General features: G+C 43.3%; 2 protein-coding genes across 2 annotated transcripts; one reads left to right on the forward strand and one right to left on the reverse strand.

The window, feature by feature from the left end:
• The first annotated feature begins 1517 nt into the window (after window positions 1-1517).
• LOC115756323 (ankyrin repeat-containing protein ITN1-like) lies at window positions 1518-3877 on the forward strand. The gene is made up of 2 exons (XM_030696041.2): window positions 1518-2287; window positions 2432-3877. The coding sequence occupies exons 1-2, from the start codon at window positions 1694-1696 to the stop codon at window positions 3314-3316; spliced, it is 1479 nt and encodes a 492-aa protein (XP_030551901.2). The 5' UTR covers window positions 1518-1693; the 3' UTR covers window positions 3317-3877.
• Window positions 3878-5459: 1582 nt separating this feature from the next.
• On the reverse strand, window positions 5460-9921 carry LOC115756336 (protein PLASTID MOVEMENT IMPAIRED 1-RELATED 1). Its single transcript, XM_030696060.2, has 3 exons — window positions 9801-9921; window positions 7080-9364; window positions 5460-6993 (listed from the first exon to the last, which is right to left on the reverse strand). Exons 2-3 carry the CDS (start codon window positions 9362-9364, stop codon window positions 5826-5828), a joined length of 3453 nt encoding a protein of 1150 aa, XP_030551920.1. The 5' UTR covers window positions 9801-9921; the 3' UTR covers window positions 5460-5825.
• Window positions 9922-11965: the final 2044 nt, after the last annotated feature.

Here is an 11965-nt window from a genome sequence, read left to right on the forward strand (position 1 = left end):
ATTCCAGTCTCTATCATCCACACCCATGTCGACGAAGAAAACTCAAAACTCAAGAAAGTTCAGAGCCTTTTCTATGACCTTTTTCAGTGAAGAAAATCGATTGCCTTAGCACTGAACTTCTGATGCTTGTCGCTTATGCGCCAGAGAGTGTTCGCCGGATTCAATTAGGATGACAGCAGCATTCGTGGATCCGCGACGCCAAGATTACGTTCGATAATCATTAACGTCAAAGGGAATGTCTTAAATGAACAATCATCTTAGGCTCAGCTAATCCTTTGACTTTGAGAAACAGAAAGACTCAACTACCCGACACCATGTCGTGTAAATAAGCCCTTTTTGGAGACTGGCCATAACTAAGGAATAAACACCGTGGGAGATCAGATCTGTAACGGCCCGATCCGATGAGCGCCCGGAGTGGCTGCTGAGGTATGAGTGCTTGGACAAGCGGCTCTTGGCAAGCTCTTAGGATGACAAATGGAGAAGGAATGAGCCGAAGAACAGGGAAAGAGCTATTATAGGATATATGTGAAAACAATAATTAATTTCATAAGGTGCTTTACTTGAGTTAATCCGGGATGTCACAAGAACTAATTCGACATGATGGGGTCAGTATGGGGTCAATATGAGATATTATAAAACGGTATCGTTTCTATTTAATAATTCTTTGTTAATTATGATGAATCCACGGGTTCCAGTGATTTTCTTCTGCTGAAATTTTTTAAAAAAGTAACATCTATAATAAGCTTCTCTACTTTAAATGTTAGAAATACTGCAAATTACACTTTTTTGGTCCGTAGTCTTCCTGGTCGTCAGACTCTTGTGCTCGAATTATGAAATTAATTTGATTTTAAGACAGATTCAATCTCCCTTAAGTGTCTTTGCAAAAGCATCAAGTCACAATTTGGATAATAAGCAAATCACATTCAATTTAGGAGGGGTTCAAAAGAATTGGATATTTAGTTATTTCACCGTACTTAAAGTAAAAATCACACACAGGCAATCAAATTGTCGAACGAAGCGCATATCTGGTCAAATCGTCTCCTAAATTTCTATTCACGTCAGTCGAAAATTGCGCAAAATTTTTTGTTACTCCTCCAAAGTTGGTACAATTAATTGGACTTCAAGTTTCGGAATTGGAGATCGCCCGAAAGATAGAACTTGCAAGCGCGTGTCTTTAAATTATTATTTTTTTAAAGTAATCGCATGAAAATTATCGTATTTCGGAAAATATGAGAATACAATAATACAAGTGTGCATACGTGAGAATACGCATCAAACATTTGACCAACGATTATCTTGTCTTCGGGGTTAAGAACTTCCATCCCACGCGAGAAAATGCTTTCACTCCAACCACTCAACGCATTTCCATCGCAGCCGTTCGATAATGTATACGACGGTCAGGGGGTACGAAAATCAACGGCTAAGATTGCAGATCACTGACCCCGGAACAGGAAGTCAACTCAAGTCCGCGTGGGGGAAGCTTCCGCAAAGCTTTTGAGTCAAGCAACAACATGTTCTCGCTGACTTTAGTGATTGACCTGAAAAAACAAAGAGCATCCACCGATTATCGATCCCCCAATTCCTGGCAGCTGTGTTCTTTCTTCACTCCTTCATTGACTTGCCAAAGAAGAAGAGCGGAACGAGTTTCCCCCACATGACCTGAAAAAGGGGTTCTTCAATTCTTGATCCGATCATGCATGCGGAGCGAGAGATCGAAGAGAAGCTCTCGGGAGCAGCCATCAATGGCAGCGTGACGACCCTCTTGGGTTTGCTGGATCAAGACCCGCTCATCCTGGACAAGATCATCGTCTCATGCACGTCCCAGAACCCACTCCATATCTCGTCCATGCTCGGCCACTCCGAGTTCGTCGGGGCGCTCCTGGCCCAGACCCCGCAGCTCGCCTCGGAGACGGACCCGGACGGCAACTCGGCCCTCCACCTCGCGGCCGCCCGGGGGCACGTGGAGGTCGTCGGGATGCTGCTGTCGGCCGATCCGGAGGTGGGGACGCGGAGGAACGGGGACGGGAGGACGCCGCTGCACCTGGCGGCGAGCAAGGGCCGGGCCGAGGCGGCGCGGCGGATCGTACGGGCCGCGCCCGAGTCGGCGCGGGCGGCGACGGACCAGGGGGAGACGGTGCTGCACGTGTGCGCGGGGAGGAACCGGTTGGAGGCGCTGCGTGCGGTGGTGGAGGAGGCCGGGAGGGAGGTCGTGGAGGAGTTGGTGAACAGGAGGGATGGCGATGGGAACACAGTTCTGCACATTGCCGTGGCCAAGAAGCAAGTTGAGGTAAGTTTTTGCTTGAACCGATTGATCAGAAAGGTTGAATTTTTAGCGCAGCTTGTATCAATTCTATTAGGATTTCTGTATTGATGGCCCTCTGGAATTACTTTCATTTTGACAAAAATCGGTCCCCCAAAAATTTCTGTGCAGATGATACAGTTCTTGCTTACAATCCCAGGACTTGAAGTGAACACACCAAACTCAAGTGGCCTCACAGCACTGGACATTCTTGAACAGAGTCCCCGAGGCTTGAGAGACCTTGAAATTGAGACAGCCCTGCAAAACTCAGGTGCTTCACTCTCCAAAGACATCCAATCGATCCCGTATCACTATGATCCAATTCTTGACACAGCAAGAAAAACCTCCCACACCACCACGACCTCAAGATCACCTAAAAAATCGCCGTCACTCTCCACCAAGAGAGCCCCATCAAAGAAACTGAGTACTCGAAGGAAATCCCCGCCGGAACCCGAGTGGCTGAGCCAAAAGAGAAGTTCGCTCATGGTGGTGGCGTCGCTGCTAGCAACGGTGGCATTCCAAGCTGCAATCACGCCGCCGGGAGGCGTCTGGCAGGACGACTACAAGGTCGATGCCGACGGCAACCCGGTCAAGGAGCCGCACTTGGCGGGCACCTCCATCATGGCCCACGTCCAGCGGATCGCCTATGGCCAGTTCATGATATTCAACACACTGGCCTTCCTGTCCTCCCTCAGCATCATCCTGCTCCTCTTGAGCGGGCTTCCGATAAGGCGGCGACGCTGGATGTGGATCCAGATGGTGATAATGTGGTTGGCGATCACGGGGCAGGCTATCACCTACTTCATAGCGCTGCGCAACATGTCACCGGCCGACACGCGGGGGATGCTGAAGGATGTGACGGATGTGTCGGTGGTGTGCTGGATGTGCCTGATGGTGATGGTGTTCATGGGGAATGTGGTGAGGCTAAATGTGTGGGTGCTGAGGAAGTGGGGTTACTTGAAGAAGAAAGAGAAGGATTCAGCTGAAGATGACGAAGACAAGTATGAGGAAGTGTGAGAGTCTGTGTGATGATTGAGTAAACCGTGTGGTCTTTGGTCTACGATGGCAGTGGCCTGTTCAATATATGTGATTTTGTGATTTTGATGAGTGGGTTGATGATGGTTTTAGAGGTGCTCTGTGTTCTTGTAGTTCTGTTAGAGAACAGAGTATTGGTCCTAGAGAGAGGGTAAGATGGATTCTGCTAGAGAAATCTGTGGATGGTAAAGGATTGAAGAGACTAATATGGTGCTTGGAGCAAAAGGGCTTGATTTCCCCCGGTAAATTGTACAAAATCAAGATAACACACGGTTATATTTGCTGCAATTTCTTCTCAATACAATGATGGCCATGGCTATTGGACGACAAGGGCTTCAGCCAGCTTGGTTAGGTCTGCTCAGGAACGGCTCTGTCCTCAGCTCGGCCATCTTCACTCGGCATGGTAGTATTCTTGACTTCAGCCCTCAATGGAGATTTAGGGTGGTCAGAAATGAATTGGTAATGCAGGATGGAATTTCCTGCTATTGTTATCTGATTGTGACCTTAGTTTAAACATTATATGATGGTGAGATTGTGAATGTTTGTGTAGGTTTTCTATTTCCTTCCCTTCCTAGCTACTGTTAAATATCTATTGTGCCAGACGCTTCTGCTATAGAGAGGATCAATTAAGCTGCCATCTCAAGGCTCTGTTGCATGAGACTGAACCTCATGCAGGTTGCAAGCTATAGTATATCTAATATGCATGACTTGTAAATTCCATGTCAATTATAATGTACAAACTGATGCACATTGGATGATTAGAAGCGAGACTCTATTTTAAGGCTTATGCCTCGTAACATCTCACCACTGGATATAATAATTTCGTCGAAATCTCCGCTAGACTAGAATTATTAGGCCATTCAAAACAATAATCCGAGTGATTGAACTGGCATGAAATGAAGGAGACAGCCGACTCGAATGATTGTTGGAGAGAATGGGACTTAAGGAAAACATGAACACATTCCCCGTGGAACAAACTTTTTTTTTTTTCTGTCTTTTGCTATAAAAACTTACCAATTCTCATTCATATGGGAAAAATACAAAACTATTACATCAAGGCTGTCTGCATTCAACACCAGCATCGAATAAAACTGCAGATATAAGGGAACATCAAAACAGTAACTCACTACGAACTCATCTCTAACCTGAGTAGCTCTCCAGTTGTCTGATGGATTAGTACACTATAATCTATTGACCTTGCATTGTATGTTTTGGCGCCACTAAGTTGAATGTTGGATCTGTCCTTGCTTGTCAGCTCGTCCATAATCAAAGTAAAAGTACATAACTTGAAGCAGAGATTTGGTGTAACCGTAGGATTGCACGGGAAGTCCAAAGGAGGAAATAAGTCTTTGAAAAAAAAATGGTATTTAAGTCAAAGTTACTTCTTAACATATTTTTAAAATATACTTTACCAAATATTACTTTCACTTCGAAAAGTCGCTTAACCCAAAAGTTTTTGTATTTTTCCAAAAAATTTCCGCTAAGGTCGAACGAAATGTACCCTTGCCTCTTTGAATCGGTAGCTAAAAGCAAACGATGGGATTTTTCCTATCTACCGTCGGTATTGTCAGAGAAGCCCTCCCTCAAGGATCCAATCTCAGTCTGACCGGATGCTCCTAGAATAGGTTGAGCCATTCTACCTATCAAGCCCACACAGCTTTACATCTCTCTTTCCAAATACACCAACCTGCCAAACCCACCTACCTCAAAAGCACCAACACTTTTTTTCTGCTTCCTTAATATTCTTTTCCCATGTTGATAGATGTCCAAAAGGCATCAAATTAAAGCTAGTGAGCCTCTCTGTCTAATCAATTTTCAACCCGATGGGACCAAGCCAAAATGCAGTCACACCATCCCCATGAGCTTCTTACTCTATCTTTCTCTGCTTCATCTTCATGAAGTGATACAGACTTCGCAGAACACCCCCCTTTCTTGTCTGGCAGGCCGCACAAACCTAGCCTCCTCAAGCCTCGGAATCAAAGCAGCATTGGTTCATATGTTATGTTCGCATACCAGATTTCCTAACCATGTGCTTCTTCTAAAACAACATACAAGCACAGATATAATAACAGCTTGCCAAAGGATCTTTTTTCCCTTTATATAGACAAGTAGAGGAGGGAGCAGGTAGAAACGGAACCTAAAATCTCATGGACCAATCTGTTGTTCCTAATCACAAGACAAAGGATCAGTAGCATATCATCCCAAAGAAAACACAAAAATTTACTGTTCATATGCAAACTGATTGCAGAGGATGGAAAGAACAGAGAAATGAAAACATTTGCATACAACCTTAGACTGGTGATAATCAGTCTATAACAATTGGGAAGGTGAGAGAGTTGTCACAGGCAGAGGCCAGCACTTTCATCTGTCTTAGGCAACCACAATGTGTGGTTTCGATCTGCAAGCCCATGACAAATGCAGCTCATCGACTTCACTCAACCAGCTTGGCAAACCAAATATCTTTCAAGAAGATCCATTTCGCGCCCTCAACTTAACGCAACCTGATGGTTTCATTTGGGAGAATAACATTGGGGTTACGTATGTGTGGGTTAAGAGTTGCCAATTCCTTCCATTTACAACTTGTACCATGAACACGGGATGAGATGCTCCACAGTGTGTCACCAGGCTGTGCCTTAGTTGTTGCTGCTGGGGCAGTAGATTTAGAAGAAGCAATCTTTGACTTCAGAAACGGATGCTTATTGCTCTTTCCCATTCCATTAGCGAGCAACCAACGGGAACCAGATTGTTGCTGGTTCGTACTTCCCCAGAGCTTTCTCTTCCCAGGATCAGTCTTGAGACCAGCAACATGGACTTCAGTAATCTTATACTGGGGAATTTCTTCCACCTCAGGTTTCATTTCTTCTGTCCCATCCTGGATTTTTTCCTTCTTTTTGGTCTCGGCCATCTCATCTTCTTCATCTTCATATTTTACTTCGGAAACCTTGCGGTACATCCTTGGCTTCGGTGGAATGAACACTCTCTCGACCTGAATTAGCGCAAGCATTGGTGCACCTACTGGTTCATAATTTCGCAAAGGATCCCGTAGTTGCACCATCAATGCAACAGTGAAATTATTCCCCAAAAGACCACACTTCCTACTGGAGCCTTTGCCCCGCCTTCTCTCCCCCTTTGACCCTCCACGTATCCAGCCCAAGGAGTTGGCATGATGAGCGGCAAGAATTTTAGAAGTTCGCTCACTAATTTGATCTTCGTCATCAAGTTCACCAGAGTCCAACCTCATCCATTCATCGAGACTCAGTGATAGGCTCATCAACCCTTCATCTTTGTCATCGCTCCTTTCCTTTATATCCAACAGCTGCAATCCACCAGTTCCCTCCAGACCCAGCGACCCGCTAATAGCCTCACCCTTGCCCTGTAGAGTTGAAACATCTCCAATTGATTGTGCACTGATATTTGAAGGTGCATCCTCGTCTGACATGCCAGAGTGTATCCTCAACCCCTCAATTGACAGTGCTTCAATCTTATCCATAGCCAAAGGAGCGAGATCCTCTAAAGATACATATTCAGAGCCAACATCATTGCCTGCTGTGTTTTGATTGTATTTACTAGACCTAGAATTGAATGGTGCTTCTGTGCTTCTGGTTTGCTGGCAAGTGAAATCTTGCTCCATTGCTAAACTGTTATTCAAAAGACATTGCCAGCACCAAGGAAGAAATTTTGCAGAGTTAAAATCTTTTACAGAAACTATGAAAGACGAAATGTTTAAAGAAAAGTTGTCACGAACCTTTCAACTCCTTCAAGAGCTGGTGAGGCTTCCCATGCGACTTGTTGCATGGTCTTTCCAGTTATATCTTCCAAGGGCATTAGCTTGTTCGCCTGCATGGAGAGCTTTTCAATTCCAACAGAAGCCAGACCCTGCAATATTTCCATTATGCTAGAGCCCATTTCCGCGGGTACTACAACTGGACTAGAAGCTTGCATAACCAAGCTCCCACTGCTTTTGGCGTTCCTGAAAAGTGAGGGGTTCATTGACCGCAAAAAGCCTCCATTTTTCGTCTGGAGATACGGCCCTAACCCCTCTCCCAGAGGTGGTAGCTCCAGGAATTCTTCAGGAGCAAGATGAATTGGACTGCCAAACCCACCAGAGTGGCTAGGTGGAGAAGACTGAAAAGATTTATCATTCAAACCCCACTCACGCATCAAAGCTTCTGTCTCGAGGTCTTCCAACATTTTTGCTTTTGTTTTGTTAACGTGGTTTGCCGCCTGATGCTCCTCTTCGGCAGCTTGAACTAGTGACTGAAGTTCAAAATCCTCGGATATATTCCCCCAGCCAGGCACATTAACAGCATCATTACCTTGTTCAGCAAAGTCCTCATCACCTACATCAAACCCAAATAAAGAACAACCACCACCAGCTAGAGCTTCCCTCTCAAACTGCCTCAAAAGACGTTCTCGTGGAGATTCTGGCTCACTTTCTGAACTCAAGCCAAAAGGGCTGTGCTCTATTCCCAACATATCCAAGAATTCACAGGCCACGGAATCAGCAACATCATCCAAGCTAAGTGACCTCCCCTTTAAGTTTGTCTTATTACTCGATGTAATGTCAAGGTTATCCTCTCGATCTTCAGGAGAATCCAGGGCAGCCACTTCTAAATCCGACACGTTACTCAAAGCCGACTCTAGTTCCTTCATTAGTGATTCTTTGCTACACAACTCATCCGCTTTGGTCTGGCAGTCACGAATAACAACTTCACCTTCACAATTGCCTGTTCCCTCAGCCCTAGGGGAAGCTTCGGTGCCCCGCTCAATAGGCAAAGTTAAATTGGAATTAACTCCAGGCACACCATGACTATCTGCGGTAAAAACATCGGCTTCCTTTGTGATAGCTTCCTTGGATACCGCCTGCTCTTTTGTGGATAGTTCTATACCCTGCTCGATTACAGAAAATTCATTCACCTGGCACCCGTTTTCACCATCCTGTTTAGCATTGTCAGACATATACTGAGAAGCTGTTTTAACAGGTTCATTTTCTTCTGTGAAAACATCGAACTCAGGTTTGTAATCGACCTTAAAATCTGACTTCTCCTCATCGAACTTATGGTATAGTGTATCAACTGAACTTGCAAGCTCCGACTTGGATACTGGCAAAACCTCATGTAGGTCTTTTATATCCTCCACATAGCGAGACGGCGCATCGGATGGTTGATTAGACTGACTAGGAAGACTTCCAGTGCGTCGCATCGCATTCCTACTATTACCTCTACCAGATCTCACAGCCAGCTTCGAATTGTTCTCGTTCAGGCTCAAAGCATCAGGAACATTCTGTCTAACCCCGTGCACACTTGCATTGTCCCCAATTACCGTATACCCAAAACTAACATTCAGTGAAGCTCCTTTAGCCTCACCTGACAACCTGTAACTCGTAGTCCACTTGCCCGAACTCTTGTCCTCCTCCAGCTCCTCCAAAGTAATAGGCAGCAACCTCGTGAGGTCAACACGGTGTTTTCCCAAATCAAGTTCAGGAGAACCATGAACAGCTGCATAAAGCAAGAAATGCTTAGCCTCATATTTTGCTGAATGATGGGGTCCACTCCTGCTCCCATAAACCCAACAAGTATGCATCAAGTTCTCCCCAAATTCAGCTATTCCCTGGAAAACCTTCGCAGGCTGAGTGACCAAGCCACCATCTCGCCTCTTCCAGTGCACACAAAGGCTAAGGTCATCGAAACTCGAGGGCAAGCCCTCAATGGAATGGACTAGAAGGGTAAAACAACAGTTGAACCTCCGGTTCCGGACGTGAGAAAAGGCCTTGAAACCCTTCCAATTCCAAATGGACTTCTTTTCCTTCTGTGTCTGGTCTTCATTGCCATGCTTGACCTTCGATTTGGGATCGGCCAAATGGGTTTTGCCCACGGATTTGGATCTACTACTCGCCGCAGAAAGTAAACTCCCCGAAGGGTTCCTGTCCAAATAAAGGGCTTTGCTTATAGCTTCGATCTCCTGCAACAACTTCCCACTACTCGAATCCGGATCAATCTTCTTTCCAGCTTCAGTTTTAGACAACATCATCTTCTCGCAAAACAAATATATCGAGAACGGCGAATCACCAAATCGACCAAAACCCAAAATCCTAAATCCATCTCAAACTAAGAGAAGCCTCGGAAACTCCAAAAATTTTCCTAGGTTATCTCTCTGCCTAATGACAACGCCGATGCAATAAATTGAACCCAATTACGGCATAAAAGAGGAAAAAACTCCAGGTGCGCCCGAACAGAGAGTATACCAATATCATTGTAGAAACGGAAATGATTAGGGATTTGATTCTGATTGTCAAATGAGAACCAGTAGACGAAAAGACGGCTTTTCTATAAATTTTTCGACATTAAATGCCCCCTTTTGTATTCAAAAAATTTCAATCGGATGTAAAGAACCCCAATCGAACAGACAAAGAGGTCATCATATAACAACCTGAAATTTAAGGGAAAGAAGATGCAGAAAATCTTACAAGACACAGAGCTTATGATGTCTGAGAGCATATGTTTCGCCAGCTCGCTCGCTCGCTCTCTCTCTCTCTCTAAACTTCTCCGCCTGTCTGAATTGCCGCTTGCCCCTGTTTCAAACTAACTACATCTACACGCAGACTCATCAAGGCAGGCAGCTATAAAAACTCACGAGGGGAGTTTCCATTTTGTGCCCCCGTTTTTGCGAAAAATTGCAACTTGGTCCCCAAAATCCTTTGTTTTTTTCTCCTCCTCTTCTACTTCACAAAAAGCAATTTCTGAAATGTTAGATTCACCAGTAATTCTACTCTACAAATGCGTAGCATAGTCCCCTCAAGTTATCGATTTACTTTTTGACGAATGAAAGCAACCAATCGGGATTCGTCGAGTTTCTATCTCGTTGGAATCACTGAGCTCAAATACGATACTCGAATAAAATCAGAGTTCGATTAGGAGATTCCTCGAAATTCTAGTCCAACTAAGAATAGAACTAAAACATAATTACCCTTCTGAAGTACACTAAAATATACATGTATTCTCGCTATTATAGATCAAATAAGTGAATTATGTTAGCAATTGTGATCGATGAATTTTCGAGTTAGTCAAGACAAATCCGAGATCCGTTTTTGAAATTTTGTTTATATTAGAGATGGATTCGGCCTAAAGTACAAAACTAATGGAGTTGAGATTTTAAGAAATGGACAGCTTTCCCAAGGTCGTCCTGTTGTCCTTCGTGCAATTGAGGCGCTTTGATTTATTACATTTTTGGGGGAGGCCCTCCTTTCTGTTTGTGATTAGTGACTTGATCTTGACTAGACCCCAGAAGTTTTGTCCTAAAGGATGTAAATTGGATCCTAGCAAAGGGAAAGAGAAAAAAAAAAACACTGTCGCATGATTGTCTTGCTGTGTATTTTGCAATAGATATAAAATATATATATAGTTATGAGTGAAAATAAGATTTTTTTTTTCCTAAGCGATTCCTCCAAATTTCTCCATAGTCCCGCATATTTGAAGCGATTAAAAGAATGCATAAGTCAAGTTACACCTTCGCCCAAAAAAAAAAAAAACGTTACACCTATATATCTTAAGGTTTTTCTTTTCTTCAATCGTCGCTTTTTCTTCCTTCATAGATAATAGGAAAGATAACACAAATGATCCCTAAACTTTGACACAATATGTAATGTGATCTTTAAATTTTTTAAGTTGATCAATATGGCTATTAAACTTTTGAAACATGTTCAACTTAGTCCATAAACTATAGGAAGATGTTCAATGTAGTTCTTCCATTAATTCAAGTTCAGAAACGATATTGACCATTTTCATATAGTTTAGGGACTAAGTTAAACATTTTCATATAATTTAGGGGCTAAGTTAAACATGTTTCAAAAGTTCATAGACCACATTAAACAAATTAAAAATTCAAGAACCATATTGCACATTAAGCTAAAGTCCATTGACCATTTATGTCATTATCCATAAATAATATCGACATTTTTGTAGTAACGTTGTCGGATTTCTTTTCTTAAAAGGTTACGAGCTTAGGTTACAAACGTCAAGCATGGTAAGTACACAACCATTTGGCTTCTCTTCTTCCTTCCCAACACACGGAACAAAAATCATGCTGGTCGTATGTCATTATATCTCTATTGATCCCGCCATATCAAAATCATATGATAATCTAAAGAAAAATAAAACGAGTTATGTTTTCCCCAAACGGCGGAGAAATTCGAATTTGAATTCGAATTTTTTGAGATGTATATAATGTGGACTAAAAGCAAACCATGAACACTTTCCACGGCCAGGTCTAAATCCCAATTCTCATTAGAATCTCCACTAATCAAGAAAAGGATTAGGGTAAGCTTGCAAAAAAATATATATTCCAGAGGGAAAAAAGAAGAATTGCCACAGAAAATATGGCACTAAATGCAATTAAACAAAAAACAGATCCTTGATGTGTCTTTCCTTCCAAGGGGTCGTGACTTAAAGTGGGGGGCGTTGAAGGACTAGATGAGTTGTCTCCTTTGGTCCTTGGAAAATACTTTGCTTGCATGGGACATGCACATCATGCATTCAAAGTTGACCAACTAATATTTTTATTGTCTTTGACATTAAAAAAGGGACTTAGTCAATTGGTCATTATTAAGTAGGTAAGGGATGTATAATTAATCAG

The sequence above is a fragment of the Rhodamnia argentea genome, chromosome 4, assembly GCF_020921035.1.
Source record: "Rhodamnia argentea isolate NSW1041297 chromosome 4, ASM2092103v1, whole genome shotgun sequence".
NCBI lineage: Eukaryota > Viridiplantae > Streptophyta > Magnoliopsida > Myrtales > Myrtaceae > Rhodamnia > Rhodamnia argentea.